This window comes from Lottia gigantea (genome assembly GCF_000327385.1).
Source record: "Lottia gigantea unplaced genomic scaffold LOTGIsca_26, whole genome shotgun sequence".
NCBI classification, from domain to species: domain Eukaryota; kingdom Metazoa; phylum Mollusca; class Gastropoda; family Lottiidae; genus Lottia; species Lottia gigantea.
This window is the reverse complement of record NW_008708797.1, coordinates 2020560-2044261: the sequence shown is the minus strand read 5'-3', so window position 1 is coordinate 2044261 and position 23702 is coordinate 2020560. Positions and strand designations below refer to the sequence as shown.

The 23702-nt window shown below is 33.1% G+C and overlaps 4 protein-coding genes across 4 annotated transcripts; 2 read left to right on the top strand and 2 right to left on the bottom strand.

The window, feature by feature from the left end:
• Positions 1-64: 64 nt before the first annotated feature.
• On the top strand, positions 65-5331 carry LOTGIDRAFT_215238 (hypothetical protein; the record flags this gene model as incomplete). Its single annotated transcript, XM_009056028.1, has 7 exons — positions 65-182; positions 969-1308; positions 1559-1683; positions 2002-2098; positions 2817-2898; positions 3710-3840; positions 5173-5331. The coding sequence occupies exons 1-7, from the start codon at positions 157-159 to the stop codon at positions 5329-5331; spliced, it is 960 nt and encodes a 319-aa protein (XP_009054276.1). The 5' UTR covers positions 65-156.
• Positions 5332-8185: 2854 nt separating this feature from the next.
• On the bottom strand, positions 8186-9061 carry LOTGIDRAFT_160845 (hypothetical protein; the record flags this gene model as incomplete). Its single annotated transcript, XM_009056027.1, has 1 exon — positions 8186-9061. One exon carries the CDS (start codon positions 9059-9061, stop codon positions 8186-8188), a length of 876 nt encoding a protein of 291 aa, XP_009054275.1.
• A 580-nt stretch (positions 9062-9641) lies between these two features.
• LOTGIDRAFT_232186 (hypothetical protein) lies at positions 9642-13012 on the bottom strand (the record flags this gene model as incomplete). Its single annotated transcript, XM_009056026.1, has 3 exons — positions 9642-10842; positions 11353-12073; positions 12226-13012. The coding sequence occupies 3 exons, from the start codon at positions 13010-13012 to the stop codon at positions 10158-10160; spliced, it is 2193 nt and encodes a 730-aa protein (XP_009054274.1). The 3' UTR covers positions 9642-10157.
• A 2711-nt stretch (positions 13013-15723) lies between these two features.
• On the top strand, positions 15724-20794 carry LOTGIDRAFT_160843 (hypothetical protein; the record flags this gene model as incomplete). The annotated part of the gene is made up of 4 exons (XM_009056025.1): positions 15724-16656; positions 16818-16985; positions 17461-17559; positions 19475-20794. 4 exons carry the CDS (start codon positions 15724-15726, stop codon positions 20792-20794), a joined length of 2520 nt encoding a protein of 839 aa, XP_009054273.1.
• Between the last annotated feature and the right edge of the window lie 2908 nt (positions 20795-23702).

Sequence of the window (23702 nt, the reverse complement as noted above, 5' to 3'; positions counted from 1 at the left end):
CTGCCTTTATTTCCGTCAAGCTCGACGATCAACCGGAAATTGTGTAATACGTCATATATGTACACATGCTACAAGAAATCAACAACAAGAAATTAATAAAAACATTCTTGAAAATCATGATTTGACAAGTGATCAAAGAAAGAATATAATCTGAATATGGAGAATTATACAGAAAATAACACGTAATAAGTCAATCCAAATTATTTACCTGAATAATGCTGTATTGTGATCCATGGACGAATATCCATCTATGTCATGCATGGACTCGTGCTTCAGCTTCACAATCATTCACAGTTCACACCTCACCACGGCCATGGTACTCATGCTTGCTTTGCCTAGGCCTCATCAATTTGATGGCAACATGAATTCATGATGTACTCAACTTAGATATCAAAGAAAGACTGACTCATGTCAATGCCTGCCAACATTCACGTTCCTTAATAAGCAAGGGTAGCATAGTGTTTACAATATAGGCCTATGCTACTGAGGAACATGGCCAACATCCAACAAGACAATTACAATAACAAAAATGAAATTGAAAGAGATGTTGTTATAAAAAAAAATGATGATAAACCATTGTAACCATTGTCATCTAGGCACAGCAAAGACCTATACATGATATTATAACCATGGGATATTAGGCCTACCCTTTTCTGTGCATTTATTTGCCATCTTTCAAGTTTCATGGACTGAGACATGGTATACTATATATGTTAGTGCTTGGGTTAATACATAGTACTCTTCTGAATCTTACTTAGTACCGGTACTAGTAGTTACTAGTAGGCTGTATCTTAAAGTTATTTTTGATGGAAGCTTACAAGTTTGATCACCATTTCAATACTTTTGGTTTTAACTTTTCACCATTGGAAAAAAAATAAGATTCTTCTTGTATTTGGCACATTCCTTAGTCTTTTTTTTCCTTTTATATATGTAGAGGTATAAACCTATTTTTTATTTCATATTTTCAGGCAAAATTACAGTGATGCAGAAAGTGGGCAAGTGGCACCAATTCCCAAGAAAGAAGTACCAGTAGCAGATGGAATCAAAATAATTGACTGTCGACCTTTATTTAGAAAATTTGGCATACGGAAATTACCATTTCGTTATGCATGGTTTGTCACTGATGTATGTGGGATAGTTTGTGCTGTATTAACTTGGTTACTAATATTATATTCTCAATATGTTGTGATATTTATCATCTTATTACCACATCAAAACAAAGCTCATAAGGTTATTCATGGATTCTTCTTTTTATTCTTCTCCTTTCTGGCTGCAGCATCTCATCTAAGAACAATGTTTTCAGATCCGGTGAGTATCATTTTATAAGAGGAATCTCTCAAAGGCAGTGTGCAATATTGCGAGGTTGGAACAGAACACAAAATCTGTATAGTCAATATACTTGAGTCAGGTCTTTTTGGATTTTTGTTGTTATTTTGTAGAGTGTAAAGTAATATGATCAATTCACTAAAGAACAAATCAATAAATTTGGGGTAAATCTCTTTTTTCATTTGACCTCGACCATGGAACTGTTTTTTTGAGACTTGATATTTATTAACAGGGATCCATCCAGAAGGGAAATGCTACAAGAGAAAATATTTTAAGATTAGGGTTAAAAGAAGGTCAAGTTGTATATAAATGTCCAAAGTGTATAAGTATCAAACCTGATAGAGCTCATCATTGTAGGTAAGATATTGAACTACAAACTATGAATATAGTTATTCACATCCTATAAACTTAGAGAATATGAGATTTTACTGTAAGACAGCTTTTTTACTTTAAGATCAGCTTCTGGCTATGGCCTTTTATGAAAATATTTGTTCTGGTAAAATTGCCATCTGCATAGCGCATGAGTTGACAGTGTTAATTATCTCAAGATTTGTACATTCATTTCTGTGCAATTGATATGTAGTAATGAATTATTTCAATTATTGATTTGACAAAAATTTTGAGTCTTGCTCATATATATCTATTTAAATTTTTGAACCTGACATTTATTTTCAGTGTTTGTCAAAGATGTATTAGAAAAATGGATCACCATTGTCCATGGGTGAATAACTGTGTTGGGGAAACTAACCAAAAATACTTTGTTTTATTCACTGTAAGTGTATTCAGCAGAAATTCAGCTTTGGTATTATCTCAAACTATATATCATATTACAAAGGACGCTGAAAGATTTATTTCATTATGGAGTTGAGCTAAAATGGCTTTGGTAGTATCTAAAAATAATTTAAAACCATATTTGTAAGAAATTTGATCTGTAATTTTCAGCAGAGCCTCTTGCACTTGAGAGGAAATCGCTCGCACCAGTTCTATTGAGAAGTGATTGGAAAAACAGTTCCTCGCAGAATACCTTCCACTTGCTGTAGGAGAGCGAACTCAGGCTACATGTGGACACCCCACTTTAACAGTTAACTAGATATCCACAAATAGTAGCTAAGGATGTCTAGATAGTAATAATCAGTATGTTTTTCCCCTTGTCATTGATGCAGGTTGGAAGGCCTGACATGGAAAAGGCATCGGGTAATTTGCATGGGAAAATAAACCTCGGCTTCAGGTGCTACAGGCTGTGCATGTTTAAGATCCCTCGACAGTTGGAACTTGAAATAAGATTAGGCTAATGCCGCTGTCCTTTCAAAATTTCTACATGGCTCACTGTATGGCTTTGCCCATCTTCATTAACCCATAAGGTGCAGAAAAGTAGGCCGTAAAAATATATTATTTTTTATATTTTTTTTAAAATGCATATGATTTCTGACTCTTTTTTGTATCACATCGAATACATGATTGCTAAATATGTTTTTGATTTTTCTTTTCAGTTTTATATATGTTTCATATCAATATATGCACTGTTTTTATCCATAAACCATTTTATAACATGCTTAGCTAAAGATTGGAAAGGTAAGCAAGAATAATTTCTGTGAACTATTATGCACCAGCAATCCCACTTGAATCTCAATTTTAACACAATCTCAAAATGATGATTTTGACACGCCCACATGGAAATTTCGCCTCGGTTCTTTGGTCCGTGGTCGGTCAACATTTCTTGTGAACACAATAGAGAATACAGTTTTCAACTGATTTTAATGAAATTTGGTGTGATCATTCATATTGATGAGATCTTGGTCGAGTTCGAACTTGATTTTTCAATGAACGGTCTTTGAGTTATTGTCCTTGACTTAGGAAAACGTGTCAAAATTTGTTTGTGAACACATAAGAAACTACAGTTTTCAATTGATTTTAATGAAACATGGTGTGATCATGTATATTGATGCAATAATTTGATGTGTTTGGATTATTGATATTGATTTTTAAAAATTGGTGGTATTTCTCAGCATAAATAACTGGCAGTAATTATATATATCAATGAATTCAAACTATTAAAATTTCTTTAAAATGAGAAAATTCATACTTTAGTCACTTAAGACTGTTTTATCATTTCTTGCCTGGCAAGCTATCTTTGATGTGTATTAAAGAAAATGATAGCACTGATTTGTGCAATTCCAGTTTTCAGTTGGACGTCTGTGCTTGCAATTCCATGAAACTGATTATAATATCTGAGGGTCTTTTTGTCAGAGCCACTTATTTTTGGAAAAAATAAGAAAACCTAACAATCTTTGTAAGGTGTAAGTATTGAAGAATTCGATGTATTTTTGTACATGAAGTTGATGTGTATATGTATATGTGTGATATATTTGTTTGTAAATTTCAGAATGTTCTGGTGCCTCTCCCCCTGCTACCACAGTTTTTTTGATATTTTTGATATTTGAAGGGTTATTATTTGGTATATTTACTGCTATTATGTGTGCTACTCAGTTACTATCTATCATATCAGATGAAACCGTAAGTTTTAACATTATAACCTTTTCTTGAATTTCATGTCTATTGCAAATCATACATCACATTAAAACATTTCATTGTGAGCACTATAGAGACTGTAGTTTTCGTCTGATTTTGATAAATCTTGGTGTGATGCTGTAGATTGATAAGATCTCAGTCAAGTTCGAATTTGACGTATTTATTGATCATTGGAATTAATAAGATCTCAGACAAGTTCTGACTTGAACCTATTTGATGAATGGTTTTTGAGTTATTGTCCTTGGCTTTGTAAAAAGGCTTCAAAATTTGTTTCTGAGAACAATAGAAGCATTGGAATGGATAAGATCTCTGGCAAGTACGAATTTGACATTTTTTTGATGAAAGGTTTTTGAGTTATTGCCCTTGACTTTGTAAAAAGGCTTCAAAATTTGTTTCTGAGACCAATAGAAGCATTGGAATGGATAAGATCTCGGGCAAGTACAAAATTTGACATTTTTTTGATGAAAGGTTTTTGAGTTATTGCCCTTGACTTTGTAAAAAGGCTTCAAAATTTGTTTCTGAGACCAATAGAAGCATTGGAATGGATAAGATCTCGGGCAAGTACAAAATTTGACATTTTTTTGATGAAAGGTTTTTGAGTTATTGCCCTTGACTTAGGAAAAAGGCATCAAAATTTGTCTGTGAACACAATAGAGACTACAGTTTTCATCCGATTTGGATGAAATTTGGTGTGATCATTTATATTGATGAGATCTTGACAAGTTTGAAGTTGATTTTTTGATGAACGGTTTTTGAGTTATTGCCCTGGACTTAGAGAAAAAGCGTCAAAACTTGTTTGTGAATACAATAAAGACTTTGAACTCCATTGAACTGATTTTAATGAAATTTGGTGTGATCGTTCATATTGGTGAGATTGTGGACAAGTTTGAGCTGGATTATTTTTCTATGAACATTTTGAGTTGACTTAGGAAAAACGCATTAAAATTTTTTAAATTGCACTTGATTAGAGCTGTGTGATTTAATTATTTGCTGTATTTGGGTTATTGATATTGATTTTAACAAAAATTGTGGAATTACTTAGCATAAATAACTGGCATATATATATATATAATTGAATTTAAACTAATAAAATTTCTTCAAAATGAGAAAATTCATACTTTAGTCACTAAAGACTGTTTTATCATTTCTGACAGCTGCCAGTGGGCGTATGTTACCTTGCCTCGCAAGCTTTCTCTGTTTATGTCTACACTTTGAATCGAAAAGTAGGACGTAGAACTCCATTCATTTCATTTTTACACTTTGAATCAAGATCAGGTTATTCATTAAAGTATAATTAGATATATTTTTGTTTTATAGGCTATAGAACAGTTAAAGAAAGAACAAGCAACATGGCAGAAGAAATCCTCCTGGTTGAGTATAAAATCTGTATTTGGCCATCCGTTTAGTTGGAGATGGTTTTCACCATTTGATCAACCTAAATTTGTTTATCAACATTCTTTTATGTATTCTGTCTGATAATTTATATTAGTTTTATTTGTTTTGTTTGTGATTAGAATTTAAAATATATTTGTTTATTGTTACTTTACTTCGAGAACAGTGTACTGTACATCAAAGTTCCTCTTCCTCTTCTCATGAAAAACTAGTTTGACCCAATTAATCAAGAGTCAATATTATGACATTAAGTTTAAAATCTTAATTTGTAGTGGTAGTTTGATGCATTAGTTTATACAAGATAATGCCTTAAACCAAAATATTTCATAGTTCTAGTTTATTGTGGTCTGGAAAATATAAACGATATTATTATTATAAAATAGGTAAACCAGTATAATATTTCTCTTTGTGGACATGAGCTGGCATCCATGTTTGTCAGTTTATCATTGGTTATTCCTGTTCCATTTCCTTTTAAAGGATTGTAGTTGTAAATACTTCCTGTATGGTATCATAATTTGTATTTTGCCCAACATTTTAAACTTTTGTCAGTCATCAGTGATGTAAATAAATTTGGGAAGATCGAAGTCACTAATAATTCGAGGCTTCTTGAGAACCAAATTTTACATTGATTCCAATCTTATTTTTATAATACACTGTGTTTGTATTGTTCAGTGCTAAAAATTCGAATAAATGGTGTAATTACAGATTGAACTACACAATTACAAACTTTTTACCAGATGTTTGGATTATTGAAAATGACATATTTTTTCTAAGATGTTGTAAAAAATTTGGACTGGTGTTTATATTTAATATTAAAATAAAGTACTTGGTATTTTATTTCATTTCAATAAAAGGTGCGAATAAACAATGTACAGTGTGGTGTACGGTGCAGGATTATCAATACAGTAGAAAATAATAGAAAAGAATCGTATTTGCATTGTGTCTGGACCAGTACCTTGTGTGTTCTTTTGTTCTATTTTCGTTTGTATCAATTATTCTGCACCTTACACCGCACCCGTACCAGGTCTATTCACAGCTTGACTCCACTCAGTAAGTATGAGCTAAGTAAAGAGCCAAACATCTTTCATAACTACAATAACAATTATTTCAATCAGATTGAATGTAAAAACGTTCCTTTGTCGCTTCTTTACAATCTTAAGGTGTGAATATATAAGCCTGTGTGCACCAAAAAAATCAAATTAAAAAGATTATTTCAAACTTAAATATAAACGAAATACAATTCAAGATAATTCTATTTTTTTAATTAAACACCTTGGATCTCTAATAGTGAAATGGTTAAACTGATTTGCATATAATTTGATATGATATGACCCAAAAAAATAAAAAAAACTGCAGACAAGGGAAAGGGTAAGTTTATATAATCCACCTTTATGTCTTATTTTGTGCATACAGAACATAAATTGAGAAAAAAAGTATTAAAAACAAAACAAAGATCTTTTCACTCATTTGAACCTCATGCCTATTTTTATTGTGTATCCTTATATCTGTATATAGCTGAATAATATAAGATTGTATATTTAGATCTATATTTAAAATATAAATTATTATATTTAACTGTAAATATTAAATTATAATAAATCAAATAATATACAAAGTAATATTGACATTTTAGTGCGTTTTGTTAGCATTGAATTGTAGTTATTTTCAACCACTGAAGTCATTTGTTTTCAAATTTCACTTTCATAAGCCAATGATATGTGTCTGGTATCACACACATGGTATTAAAAACAAATTCAGGTCAATGTAATTCAATTTCTTGAATCTTTGCAATTAATATACTTTGTTATGTACAAATTTAGTGAAAGAAAATGACATTGGTTACTTCAATTTGAAAGTTGAAATATAGATGTCTATATCTTTGTGATTGAAATATTTTTATGTTTATAATAATTTGAAGACATAATAAATGGAAATATTTGATGGTCTTTACGATGTTTTATCAAGATTGTCTTGAAATGTCATTTTTTTCTCATTTCATCATATGATATTTCCTGAACTTTAGGTCTGTACTGTTCATTAAAGGAACAGATTCGCTATTCGTTTGACAAATTGTACTTTAGTGTCAGAAACTGGAATTCAGTAAAAGTGTTCATAGCCCAAATTTTAGCCTTCAAATCCATGTATGTACAGAACTATCTGCATTTGAATGTTAAAATGAGGATTTTTCATTTCTTGAGACTCTGCCATATATAGAAAAATCATAGTTAGAAATAGAATGTATAATTCTTATTTTGAGATATTTTTGAAGGAATTGTGCAATTTTTGAACTTTTCTAGTAAGCTTACATCTGAAGACTATTTACACATATTCAAGACACAAAGAAATCCCCCGAAAATTTCTAAAATCTTTAATTATTCATAATGATCTTATACCTTGGTGACAACAGAATTCTATCTTGACTTCCATAACCCTTTTTGTCATGGTCCTTTAGGAAAAGGAATAGGAAAACGATATCAGGAGTAATTCTTGAAGTGGAAATTGAGTTCTATCTGGTTTTAAGAAATTTAACACAATTTCTTTTATTCTTCAGTCTATTTTACTTTGAAAATACAGCATTTATGCATTCATTTACTGAAAGCAAAATCAACATTTGTACAGAGACACATAAATTAATATAGGCACACTTGAAAATTAAATGTCTAAATTCCAGAAAACAATGTTTAACACAAAAATCTTTTTTCTTTATGATGTTATTAATGTTTTTTTTCTGTCAAAACAATTTTATGTTCAAAGGTGTCTCACTAGCTTTAAGACACCAGCCTCTTATATCCTATTTCAACATTATTAAGGAACACTTGCCGTTATAAGTAATAAATAATATAAGCTTAAACTATACACAAACCAGTATTAATAAAACGAAAAATCAAAAATCTAATCTAATAACGAAACTAAGGTTCAAAATATTAATTAAATTAAGTTAAACTTTTCTAAGTTTATTATTCATTTCTAATATATGTGATGCTTCTGCTTCGTCATATTTGATACAAATGGACTTGTGTCCCTTCTGCCAAGAAATTTTCTGACATTTGGTCGAGCAGTAGAAAGCTTTCTTGCACTTTCCACATGCCTTGAAACCATTTGGCGTTTGGGACTCTTTCTGACAATTTGTACAGAATGTATTATCATCTCCCTCAAATTTACATTTATTACATTGACACCAGAAATTAAAAGATTTATAAAGCCACGAACGTCTCAAATTTCGTGGCATTTGTGGATTGATGTAAGTCGTCATGAGTTCGGTGCCCTTTTTTATGTCTCGACAGGCAACCATCATGACCCCGGGCAAACCTACGAGATCATCCATAAAGCCATCCCGAACTTCTATATTATGATCACAATCATGATTTAGACAAGCATGAAGTGGAAACATACCAGTAAATAGAGGATCCGGAGCTTTCTTATTTAAATACTTGAGAAGTTTGAAACCATCCAAAGTTTTCGAGAGATTCGTCATGAAGAAATGATAAGGGTTGATGCTGGCTGAATAGGCCTGTAAGTTACATGTTGCTTGGTAATAACGACCATTGAACTCTTCTTCGTTGATAAAGAAGCTTTCTTTATCTCCATAATGGTTAAACACTCTCTGGAACACTGGTAACATGTGAGGCATTCTTCTACAGACATGAATACTACCATACGATATAAACCTACGATAATAGGCTAAAATCGTTGAAAGATCATGCTTTATAAAATCAATGTTAAAATTGTTAGTCGATGTTAGTAGTATAACATAATTGAACGAGTTATTTAGGTAGCGTTTACCGAAGCACCTTGTTCCTAGATTATAGCTCATGGTTGCCAATCAGAAAAAAAAGCTTTCCGCATGTATACATTTGCAAATATTTGGAACGGTTTATGATGCGCGTAGTTTACTATTTTGTAGGCTTCTTTTCCAGGTTCCTTGTGTTCATAATTCACAAGAAGATAACGAATGAAATGAAGTAGATTAAGAGAAGGAAGTAGAATGACGAAGATGGTGAAGGTAAATATAGAAAAGTAGAATTTCAATATTTCAATAAAAGGAAACCATACTAGGATTTGACTTCATGTTATCATGAACAACAACATAAAAAGCATCAAACCAAACGTAGGTCTATTCTACATCCACAGAAACACTACCATGCAAGAATCAAAGTTTAAATACCCAAGATGTAGTCCATCTCCTATGCATCAGTTTCTCAATAGACAAGATTTAATAACCGCACCCCTTCGCCCTCCCATGTGGTAAAGATATATGCATGAAGTGTTTGACATGAAAATGGCAATCCTATGCTTCTTAAACTTTAATATCCAACGCGATAGAATTCAAGAAGAAGAAATATGCAATTGGAATTTGAATGATAAACAAATTTATCTATTTATTGACTATTGTCTCATGGTAAAAAAAGTAAGGGTTTGGCATTATTTGAAATAATAAATAAGTAGATTAAATAAATAAAAAAAAAATACATAAATTAATAAGAAAATGAATTCAACATGAAGAGGTAGGCATATGTTTGATTTCTGGATTATTTCAAAACAGAAAATAGTGACCACATCACTATATGCTTATATCGCACACAGAATACATAAAATATAATCAAAATTACTCATATTAATAAATAACCAAACCATTTTCAAGTTTGAGAATTAAAGACAACATCCAAAGAGATCGCCATGACAATTGGAGAAATAGGTATCCTAACGAAAGTTTCTTTCTTGTTGCTAGCTGAGTATGTATAAATAAAATATAAAATGTATGGCTATCACTTTTGATAGAAGAACATATTACGTAGTCCTCGACTAGATTTTTTTACAACGAAATATTGCGCTATTCTAGGACCACAAGATGACGAGCATTATACTGTGCCACCCGCTGATACTTCCGGCGGAAAATTATCAGAAGTAGTTTAAGCTGTTCCAGACTTTTGTTTTGAACAAATATTTTTGTGACCTCGTCTCCATGCTTCTTTTTGACATTTAACCGAACAATACCATGCTCTTTTACATTTGCTACAACAAGGGAAGGCTTTTTCACTTTCTGATTTGGCGTTGCAATTGGTGCATTCTTTCTTATCTTCACCCTCAAAAGTACATTGTGGACACTGACACCAAAAATTAAAGGATTTGTACAACCACGCACGTCTAATGTTTCTTGATAACTTATTATCAATATATGACGTAAATAATTCCTCTCCTGTTTTTATAAATCTCTTTGCAACAACGTTTACTCCTGGCGTACCGTTACAATCGCCATCTCTTATTTCGACGTTGTTACAACAAGAATGATTTAAACAAGCATGTAACGGAAACATTCCGCAGAATCCTGCATAAGGTGGTGATTTTTCCAAATATTTGATCATTTGGAAGCCTCTGAGGTCTGTAGAGAGCTTCTTCATAAATGCGTGATAAGGTGTGGAGCGAGCAGAGAACTCTTGCAAATTACATGTAGCTTGGTAGTAGCGGCCGTTAAATTCTTCCTCGGTGACGTTGAAAACGACACCTTCGTGACCGCTATTTTTGAATACCCTTCGGAAAACCGGAAGCATGTGCGGCATCCGCGAAATCGCAGAGGTAGTTCCATAAGCAATGAACCTGAAAAGACATTAATTGGCATGGTTAACTCGCTCTTTCTTGAAAGTGACAGCTTAACTTGCCGGAGGAGATATGCATCCATTTCCAATTTCTAATTCCCGTTAAAAGAATTGTTCAACACAGAGAACGAAGGGAAGCCATTACAAAAACATCATTGTATTTTGTGAAATACATGTAGATAGAAAAAGAGGGATCAGTCATTCTGGAAAGAATAACGAAGCAGAGAACTCGGCATGCAAGGAACATTGTCACACCAGGCTGCAATTCTCTTTAATTTACGACACCAACCCCATTCAGCATATTGCAATAACCCACTGTATTGCTCAAGATCTTGTTCTGGACACGAGAAAATATCAAGCAAACAAAATATTGTGAAGTTACCCCAAGATATCCATGGGGTTGGTTTCGTTTCCAGTGCAAATCATAATTGGAAAAAGTGAGGGGATCAGCAAGCTTTCACATTGAGAAATTCATTGAACACACATAAATGCTGTATTTAATTTGACATACCTTCTATATGGAGCTTTTGCCTTTGCCCAATGAGTAACTGTAGCAGTGGTGGCACCGTCTGTTATCATTAAACGTTTCGCTTCCATTATTATACTAGCCCAGATGTTAGCTAATATCATTAAACTATAATGTCCTCCCCAAATTTCGCCTTTAGTACCATCATCTCGTATGCCCCAACCTTCGTTATCTAATAAATCATACAGTTCCGATGAAGCGGGGTTTAATTTAGGACAGATAATTTGGTGATACAAGTCCCAAGCCTCTAAACGACAATCGTCACTACAATATTTCACTCTCCTACAATCATCACAATAAATAGGTGTAACATCAGGCCAATGTATATTGACCAGTTCCTTTTCCTCCTCAGTCATTGTTTCTAAAGCATCTCCAAAGTATTGGGCAGCTGTTAACAATGATCTAGCACAATGACTACAAGCTTCAATTTTATGCTCTGGGTTTGAAATCATGGCTCTAACTACAGGGCTATCTACAAATGCTATATCTCCTTCCTTGATGTCTTCTGTAGCATACACACCGCGACCAAACTGTTTAAATTCTACTTTGACAGGATAACCTGCTGTAAGAGGTCTATACAATCTGTCAACCCTAACCTGTTGAAACAACATGGCAGCTTCGTCATCACCTTCTTTACTTAGCTTAGTAGCTCTTCTAAACCAAAACTCAGCAGAGATTGGCAGCTCGAGAGACATCAAAACTTTACCTAGAAAAATATTTCTGAATATTACAAAAAGATATAGGCAACACATTCTCTGCGGTCAAACATAACATCTTTGTGTGTCCCCAAGTATTATACCAACTTTGGGCATTGGTGCCTATTTCAGCGGACATTTATTGAAAATATAGTTTCCTTACCTCCAGCTTTCCAAATGTCAGGACCCCTATTTTGTTTAGGTATAGCCCACATATCAGATAGTGCTTTAACATGATCTCCTTTCTCCAGGTACATATCAGCTCGTAATTGTCTATAGATCAAGTTTGGTGGCTCGTTAGATAATGCTAATGTACATTGATGGATTGCGCTGGATAAATCTTGGTTACGTAATCGAAATGCCAAGGCTGCATGTTTAGCTGCTTCTTCTTTATTGACTGCATCGAAATTTACTTTATCTTCGGATGGAATTTTATATTTTTTAGCCAGGATCTCATATTCCAAGTTAAGAAGATCACTATCACCAGGATAAGGATCTTGTGTACAAAATTTAACAGCGCTGTATGTGGTTTCTGCCCCTTTACCCTTTTCGTTGTAATCACTTAATATTTTTGAATGGAGGTTCTTCAGATTCAAGGTTATTGTCTTATTTTTAGGATCAATTTTCAGCCCATCATTGAAATAGTTCAATGCTTCTTCGAATAAAAGAATCTGAGTTGAAGCTTGTCCACAAAGTATGCAGGCCTCTAGAGACTTAGGGTTGATCTTGTAGGCATGTTTAGCATCTGCATACGCTGACTGGTAGTCGTTTAGATTCATATGACATCTTGCTCGCTTCAGCAAAATATGTGGATCCTCAACATCTGTGGCAGCTATCAAGGCTGAGTATTTTTCCCTAGCTTCTTCATAATTTTGATTTTCAAACAAGATTTGTCCATCATTTTCTAACTTCCTCAACTCAATCTCAGCTTTTGTATCGAGCTCACCCATCTTTTATTCTTTGATTTTAGAGATATTCACTACAAAAAGAGAAAAGGAACTGTAATAACATAGTACTTTACATGACAAGGAAGTGGTCAAATGAGGTTATCTTAAAGGTTTGTGAAAGTAGATAACCCTAAGAATTACACAGATCAGAATAATTCAATGGAATAGAAATGCAAGGTTTTCTAAAATAATAATAGAAAAGAAAAGTTTACTCAAAAAAGAACAAACTGGTTTACAAAAAAATCAACAAACTGGTTTCAGAAGATAAAACTGGTATACTGAAAATGAGCAAAATGAAATAGAACAGAAAAAATTTATTTTACTCAAATAAAACAGAACCTTTTTTTTTTAAATAGAACAGAACAGTTTCCTTAAATAGAAAAAAATGGTTTACTGAAACAGAGTATATAGTTAGCCAAATAAGAAATTAATGGTTTACTAGAATAAAAAATAATAGTTTATCAGAATGGAATAAAATGAAATGGTTTACTAGAATATAAAATAATGGTTTACAAGAAGAGAATAGAATGGTTTACAAGAAAAGAATAGAGTAGGATAGAATGTTTCACTAGAAAAGGATGGAATGTGTTATTAGAATGGATTAGTATATGGTTTATTAGATTAGATTAGATTAGATTAGAATAGAATAGAATAGAATAGAATAGAATAGAATAGAATAGAATAGAATAGAATAGAATAGAATAAAATGATTCATTGTAATGTAATGTTACAAGCACAGAACAGAATTCTCACCTATGAGACGGTTCAACCAGAATTGAAAGAAGTTTTCCTCAACCCAAACATAAAAGATGTGCTTACATGGGAGAGTCTGGTTCATGATAGGTTGTATTAAGTGTATCTCGCAGCATGCATGAAGACTATGTGTAATACGATATACTGTAGCAGACATTTTGATTTATCTTTCATATTTTTAGCACAATTCTGCGGCCTAATTTTGAGCGTTTTCAAGAATTAAAAAAAAAATATAACAGCATATGACATGTGAGATATCACAATGAATTTTTAAAAGACTTAAATCCACATTATCAGAATCATGAGTTACCGTTGAAGGACATTGAAAGGACGTCCATATTTCTATGAAATATAAATACATATGTATAGGCTACAGATTCCGTCGATGATCGACTTTCACAAAGAAAAGAAAATTCAAATGAAATACAAAGGCCTACCTTATTATCAGCTTTAAAAACATTTACATGTTCCTTTTCTACCACTGTTTTGAGAATCTGACGCGTTTCATAGCCATTATATCTTCACCCACATGGTTCCCACGGATGAGTCTATTTGAGTGTAATATGATAATAATACATGGTGCCTGGTAATATACAGACTGGTGCCACAGGTATCATGTGGTCAACATCTTTTATCTTTTATTTTATTTCTCATTAGAGATTAATTTGATACCTCTTTGAAGGCAATCATGCTTGACGTGATATACAAGTCTGCTTGAAAAATATTCAAAAATCTACCATTCGAGGAATTATTTTAATTACACAAACTACCAAAAACTTGTCACATCCAGTGACGACAGACTTTCCAGAGCATTAGCTTTTTAGATGCGTCGATGTATTGTAGTTAACTCTGTCATTAGTAAATGATAGTGAATGTAAATTGCCCCCCCCCCCCCCCCCCCCCCCCTTGTTTTTCACCAAATGTTTAAACCAGAGAATTTAAAGAGATGGGAGGTTTCTCATTGTTTTCAATCCGATTTGGAATTGGAATAGCTATGGCCTTAACCCTATTTTCTTCACCCATGATCTGCTCTGAAGTTATCTCTGAATATCCTATTTGATGCGGTGTAAAATACACTTGCCTAAACAATGGATATCCATATTGGTAGATGTGGATAGCAAAATGAATGTCGGTTTATATATATATTAAATGGCTTATTATTATAATGGTTGGTATATACTACATGATCGATTAGGTGTTTTTGTTGAATGAATTGAAAGCATAGTTTTCATTATGTGTTATTAATATGGGGGCAACCAAATATTAGATTTGCATATGAATACAATATATGTGGGTAGCCAGTAGATGTCGGTGTAAAGGCTACTTATACTTATATACGGTAAGTTATTTCTTATTTTCTTTCTGTAATTCAGACAGTATAGACAAATACCATTCATACCCTTTTTCTTCTTTCCTCAAAAATGTCCATTAATAAAATTGAAATAATATTTTAAAAATTTCATATATTTCAATATTCGATGTTGATCGGACTTTTAATACTAGCGACTATTTTGAAAAAAAAATACTCAAAGAAGTCGTGAATTAAATGGGGGCCATTCTAGAAAAAAAAACAGTTGTTCTGTATGAACTTGTGGAATGTAAAAGATTTCTTGACATGACTGAAAATTAGTTTCTTTATGAAATTCCGTTTATAACAGTCAATTTTTTTACATTGGAATTAATTCAAACTTGATCATATGTTATTCCATGAGATTTCAGGTAGCCCAATGGGTTTTCGCATTTCAAACTTCTACCATGGAAACATGAAAGTTGTACAAATCAAACTTTTTACAAATTGGGTGTGAAATTACCATTACTATTATCTAAAAACTTAGGTCAATATGTGTATTCTAATTCTCACAAACGAACAAAAATACAAATTGTATATAGCAACAAGGTAATCATTATTTATCGTAATTGCAGGAAATAACATTAATATGTAGAAATATCCACAATACATGATGGTTGGGCCTTTAACCCCAAGAAGAAAAAAATACCCTCCTGGACCTAGATCTATAAGAGACGTAAAACCAACCCCGAAGCCAAGATACCGCATTGAAAACATTCAACAACTTGATCGACCTCCAAATATTCCTAGTTACCAAAGGTCAATAATTCAAGACGTCAATTTTGGAGTGGTAAGGGGAAAGCCTGTTGATCCTTTCAATAAAAAACAACGAGATGCAAGAAGTATATCTCCTCCATCACCAAGGCCACAATACCAAAATACAGATGTTACCAAAATTAAATTTCTTGACGACGATAACAACAGATATGTCAGGCCAAATAATTATCAATACAGAAGATCATCGGACCCCGGAACTCCCCGAAATCCAAGAAATAATAGAAGAGGACCGCCATCACCAAGACCAATTCAATACAGACGGGCATCTGATCCAGAAACACCACGATTGAATCGTAGACAAAATAGGCGACCACCACCATCGCCAAGACAAAGATCTTTTCAAAGTCTGCCAGATCGACGTCTTCATACAGGCTCACAATTATCATCAGAGAGAAGGTTGCAACGAAAACGTGATCCTAAAAATAAGAACAGTAGAAAACAATATTATGATGATGCCGATGCATTGCCTAATATCCCAATGAGACAAACTGGTCCGAATAACTTTCCACCTAGACCAATATTTGTTGAGAAATCACCAGAAGCAGTGGCTGTTATACCTACAAGCCAAGCGCGATTTACACCAGATATGAACAGAGTGAGACAAAAAACATTTGCGTACTCTGAGACTAAACGAAACTTCCCTGTTCATATTTATCGTGACCCAGATCGGCTTGTAGAAGGTGCTAAATATCCTGATGGTATTTGCTGTGGCGCTCTTAATTCCACTTTTCTTATCACTATTTGGGGATTTTTGAAGATCCTGCAATTAGTAAGTATGACGGTTTTTCTAGTGGAAAATAATTCTAAAATGAGAATTGTACATACTACAAGCTTGTCTCAGTATTAATGTGTCGCCAATAAGCATTAATTTGTTAAGTTTCATAAGAAGTTTCAAATAATTTTTCATTTTGCCTTTTTTTTTTTTTTTAGATATGTTGTATCGTCATACTGGTATGTGCTGTTTTGGAAGGTTTGCAAGAGACTGGGATATTTTGGGTGATATTTGTAGCTGCTCTAGGAATCATTGTCAGTCTGGGAACATTGGTATTTCATTTGGCACGAGGTCACCTGAAAGAAAGTCGATGTGTTTTATTTACGGTGAGACCACATTCTCTGTCTAAAATGCACAAAAAGCATTTTGAAAGAACTTTTGCCATAACCAATGTACTTTAAAACCTGTGTGACTTGAATGATTTTGCAGTCACATATAATGTATGTCCCAAGTCCGTGTAGCTTCAATAAATTTATTATTCATTCTTATCTACACTTTCACAGGTATCTAAAACACATATAGGGGATATATAAGAGTATATGGTGTAATTTTTTTCATTGATCACCTTAATACAAATATGATCCATTATATTATATTCATTTGAGTTCTATGAACAAACTGAATTGTTAACAATGATTTCTTAAGGCTTCCATTCAATTGCATTACTCTTGGTAAACAATTACCCTACGTCAACACAAAGTGCTTTATTCTTCTTATTAAAAGAATATTTTGTAAAACCTTCTTAATGACCATTCTATGTGTTTTCAATAGTAACGAAAGCTTTGATATATTTTATTATAGGAGTTTACGTTGTATCTGTTTATGTCGCTATGTGTCCTTTCGGCGGCCATTATAGCAACACTAAATTCGGAATTTACTGACACTATAACATGTATAACGGTAAGATTTCAATTTTTTCTGCCAATAATTAAGGTTTAAGATTTAATCAGTAAAAAAAGTGCATGCTTCATTCAATGTTCAAAATTGAGCTTGATTGTGGTTATACATAATGTATAATTCTGTTAAAACAAATCTTGTTATAGAATATTCTGACTTTCAATTGAATATCATCTACAACATTTGATTTTGTATCAATATATTTTTCACTTATATCTATCTAATCGTTTCGTCGTCCCAAATCTATCTTTATATGGTTAATCACCTCAATCTATCTTACCTTTTATCATCACAATTAATGGTATATTTTATCATCTCAATCCTATTATATTTTATCATATTGTCCTATCTCATCTTTAATCATCTCAATCTATCTTATTTTTTATCATCTCAATATATCTTATCTTTTATCATCTCAATCTATCCTATCTTTAATCATCTCAATCTATCTTATCTTTAATCATCTCAATCTATCTTATCTTTAATCATCTCAATCTATCTTATCTTTAATCATCTCAATCTATCTTATTTTTTATCATCTCAATATATCTTATCTTTAATCATCTCAATATATCGTATCTTTAATCATCTCAATCTATCTTATCTTTTATCATCTCAATCTATCTTATCTTTAATCATCTCAATCTATCTTATCTTTAATCATCTCAATCTATCTTATCTTTAATCATCTCAATCTATCTTATCTTTAATCATATCAATATATCTTATCTTTAATCATCTCAATCTATCTTATCTTTAATCATATCAATATATCTTATCTCTTATCTCAATATAACTTATCTTTTATCATCTCAATATAACTTATCTTTTATCATCTCAATTTATCTTATCTTTATCATCTCAATCTATCTTATCTTTTACCATCTCAATCTATCTTATCTTTAATCATCTCAATCTATCTTATCCCTTATCATCTCAATCTATCTTATCTTTTACCATCTCAATCTATCTTATCTTTAATCATCTCAATCTATCTTATCTTTAATCATCTCAATCTATCTTATCTTTTATCATCTCAATATATCTTATCTCTTATCATCTCAATCTATCTTATCTTTAATCATCTCAATCTATCTTATCTTTTATCATATCAATCTATCTTATCTCTTATCATCTCAATCTATCTTATCTCTTATCATCTCAATCTATCTTATCTTTTACCATCTCAATCTATCTTATCTTTTATCATCTCAATATATCTTATCTCTTATCATCTCAATATATCTTATCTCTTATCATCTCAATATATCTTATCTTTTATCATCTCAATATATCTTATCTTTTATCATCTCAATCTATCTTATCTTTATCACCTCAATCTATCTTATCTTTTATCATCTCAATATATCTTATCTCTTATCATCTCAATATATCTTATCTTTCGTCATCGCTATCTTATAATATATTTTATCATCTCCTCCTATTTCAACTTTTTTTTATATCTAAATCTGTATAATACTTTATCATCTCAAATCTCAATCTATCTTATTCTTTATTTTCTCAATCAACATTTTGGCCATAGAACACTCTCGTTGAAAAATTGTTGGTCATAGCTACGAGCAGCCAATGTTGGATTTTTTGGGAGTGGGGCCTCATTTATATTGGATCCTGAAAACAGATTAAAAAAGAAAGCAGAAGAGACTCATTTTTTGGACATGTCATGTTCTGTCGAAAACCAGTTATGGAGTTATGGGCATTCTGCAATGCTACCAGCTTTTTTTCTATCAGAATCGACGGCCTATATTAAGTTGTGACTCGGTCAATTATATAAACTTATTACAAACATAAGTTCCTTTTACCGAAAATTCTTTTTAAACGGTATCATTGTTTTCCCAGCCATAGCATATTTTATCATTTTATATTTTTAGGCTTAGCATTCTTTCTTTTTTTTTAATAGATCGTTGGTTTCATAGCAACTCTTCTGTTTGGGGTTGATACAATCATCACTGGATCCTGGATAGGAGCAAGAACCTACGTTCCTCCAAGTATGAGACCGGGGCCAATACGTTATCCTCCTAACTATCAACCGAAAGTCTATTATCCTAGAGCAAGAAAGGAGGTGATATATGATTCTCCACAGATATTATTAGATCCATGGGAAAAGAAAATTCATTATAATGATTACAGACCATCGCGGTATAATTTTAATCTGAACAATCCAAGAGATCCACGCTTACCAGACCGAGTTGACGTCAGATATATTCAAAATAAACCGAGGTATCTCAAACCGTTATATCGTAGAGAATATCGTTTCCCAGAAGAACGTTTTGACTACGAATATGACGATGTACGTACTGCCCCAGTTCGTAGATACCAACCTCGAGAAGTCATGGACGGATTTCGTAGTTTTCCAGATCAAGATTTCAGAAGGTATCAAAGTCTGGTAATGAAACCCATCCTGCATGAGGATGATTTACTGTGTGATGATAGTAGAACTCATGTTACTGTGTTCAATCATCGAGAATATGATAAGAGACCGTTTCCTAGGCTTTACAATAATTATCGTAGAAGGAATTGGAGAGTACCCGAATTTGATGATTTTACTAGTGAGAACGAACTTGATTCTAACATGCCATCTCGGGGTTCCAATGACTTTTCTCTGAATCCGAATTATCATAAACGACGAGACTATAGGGTGCCAAATTTTAAAAATTATGATGATTGGAGAATACAAAAGCATCGTGCTCGCCAATTATCAACAATTCCAGCAAAACCAAGACTTCGTCGAGAACATTTCTGGTCGGTGGATTCGATACCATCGGATAGGAAAAGGAGGAGAGAGTACCCAAATTTTAAAACGTACGAAGATTGGAATATACCTCGAGATAGATTTTCTATATCTAGTGTTCCCAATAGATTCCCAGAGAAAGATGATTATCAATCATCATTCGGACCTTTTGAGTCTAAAGTGGGAGAAAACTTTTCAACGACACCCTTTCCAGATAGGTCATTAGTAGATACTTCATCGTTGATACGTCCGTACCGTCCTAAACCTAGGCGTGATCCAGATTTACAAGAACAGAAATCTATAAATTCTCGTAATGATCCTGTACCGGGTGTTCCAGGTAACAGATCGATCGTACAAGATAGAATCAGTAATCGTGATAGTGACATTGCTTCTTTGGACGCTAACAGATCCACCAACTCACAACGGATGAAGCCAATTTTCAACAAAGAAAAGGAGCCGAAAGCTAGAAAATCGGTTGGGAGTGTTTAAAAATGAAAAACACGTAGGCTTTAATTTACTTTAGGTTTTACAATTCAAATGTGAAACAACATGAAATCGTGGATTCACTGTAGGCCCTATATGAGGTATGTTGGTATAATGTGAGGGAATCATGTACATTGTGTTACCGGCTCTTGTACTCTTCTACTGATACAAGCTTACATTCGTACATATGCAAAATTATTCAAACTAAGTCAAACTAATGGAAGGCTTCTTACAGTAACAACATGTTTGATTGATTCTGGATGTAAACGTTAAAATGAAATGTAGTTTTATGTCCTGCATTTATTGGGTTACAGAAGACGGTTACCATTATACAATGTGCGCACTGAATCTAGATGTTTTCGACACCTTTTCAAAGCTAGCTCCTCTCAAGTGCATCACTGAAACAACATGAATTATTGCCGGGTCTGAAAATTGAAGGGTCAGTAAACAATCATGAACGGTGCCCGTAATTTCTTCCAGTTAAATTTGCTGTGGTGATACGAAATCAAATAATAATATATTGTGCTAAACCTAGATTAAATCCTGTCAAGACCAAAATCGAAACAAGAAATTATTGTTTTCAGCAAATCTGTGATAAAAAGATATAATATCTAAATAAATTAAATTATATTTAATGTGTAAGTTATTATTTTGTAGCTAAACGTATAATTCTTTTCATGTTTTTTCTAAATTACAATGTCATTCAGCAAAGTATTACATGATTAATGCTCCCGAGTCTTCCAGTGGTACATTCACCTAAGTTCTTGTCGAAGCGATATAGGGTTGATAAAGAATAATACCGGCCACGGCCCATTCGTCCCATTTGATCAAAACATCAGTAGAAACTACCGAAAGAGATGTTGGCCTCAGAAGTGTTCAAAGAATTCCACCAATTATAGACAATCACGGAGGCCAAGAAGTTCCGTTTCCGCTCCCGACCTCTTGATCGCGACTGCATATACTTTATGGTTGGTAAGAAGCACATCTTTTAACAGCAGACCCTGATTAAACTGTTGTTCGGTGAAGGGGCCAGCAGTGGCGGAGCCAGGTTTATGGGGGGAGGGGGGTATCTGAAAATGCCCGAATTTCTAACCTAGTTATGAGTGTCTTGGGGTTCAAATAGTCTAGGGGCAGAATGGAATAATGAAGGACAACTGTCTAGGCTGAAATGCAAACTATCGGCAATTATGTGGAGGCGTTACAGTCTCAAGCCTCTCGTTGAGCGTCTGAAAGGGTTCTTCCCTATAACATTTTCGATAAAAATGAATTGGTGGTGCACTCTGACAATATTTGGGACAAAACGTATAAATATCGTGAAATGGGGGGCGTATATTGCCGTCATCCATGTCCGTCTGTCCACAATTTCTCGTAAACACTCTACAAGACACAATTTTTGGCGGATTTTGACAAAACTTGGTGTGAGTGTTGGTAATCACCCAAGAATGAACCCTATTGAAAATCAGAAGAATTGAACAATATTTAAGGATGAGTTATTGCCCTTGTTTTTGAAAGCGCGTTCAATTTTTAGCTCGTAAACACTCCAGAAGACACAATTCTTTACGGATTTTGACGAAACTGGGTTTGAGTGTACGTAATCACCCACGGATTAACCCTATTGAAAATCAGAAGAATCAAAAAAATATTTAGTATTAGATATTGTCCTTGTTCTTGAAAACGCGTTCAATTTTAAGCTCGTAAACACTTTAGAAGGGACAATTCTTGACGGATTTTAACGAATCTTGACATGAGTGTTTGTTATCACACAAGAATAAACCCTATTGAAAATCAGAAAAATCGAAAAATATTTAGAATGAGTTATTGTCCTTGTTCTTGAAAACGCGTTCAATTTTTAGCGCGAAGAAGGGACAATTCTTGACGGATTTTGACAAACCTTGGCATGAGTGTTTGTTATCACCCAAGGATAAGTCCATTTGAAAATCAGCAAAATCGAAAAATATTTAGTATGAGTTATTGCCTATTGCCCTATTCATTTTTTTTTATCTCGGAAATCTTAGAAGGCACAACCCGTGACAGATTTTGGCGTAATTTGGTGTGAGTATTAGCAGCACCCAAGGATGAACCAAATCAAAAAATGTTTAATAGGAGTTATTCCCCTTGTTCTTGAAAGCGCTTTCAAATTTTAGCTCTTAAACACAAGAAGGCATGATTCTTGCCAGATTTTGACAAAACTTGGTTATATTATTCAGTACTTCTCAGAAGGTTGAATATTTGCCTTCTAGAGTTTTCACGAGCTAAAAATTGAACATGTTTTCAAGAACAAGGGCAATAACTCATACTCAATATTACTCAGTATCGCCCCAAAGAGTTCAAAAGAAGTGTATGACTGAAGGTTGAATATTTCATACTGGTGATTTTTATTGTGCTGCAAATATATTTATTCAAAATCAAAGCTGCCAGTGGGCGTATATTACCTTGCCTGGTAAGCTATCTTTAAATTTGTCAAAAATAAAGTGGGGATACAATTGGGGGTGCAAACTAGCAAATCATTCTAGCGGGGGACAAATACTTATTTGTAGTTACCTTGCTTGAAACTACTGAATTCATACTGCTAGCAGACAGTGTACAGACAACCCATGTTTATCAAAACAAGCAAATGAGGAGGTCACGCGAGGTCGCACATAGAAACATATATGCTGTACATCTATCTATGTATAATCTTCTCTGACAGTTATCTACCTTATATCTTGAATAGATATTATTATTGTTATTATTATTATCATTATTATAGGTGGTGACTACACAGTCTAGTGTTTAGTTTGCTCCCGCATCCGCGCTTTAGTCATACCATAGAACTGTATACAGTTCGAATCTATGGTATTTATATTGCAAGTGTCTATGTGATCAAGACTAAACATGACCTTGCTTCTCATACGACCTTCACATTTTGTAAACA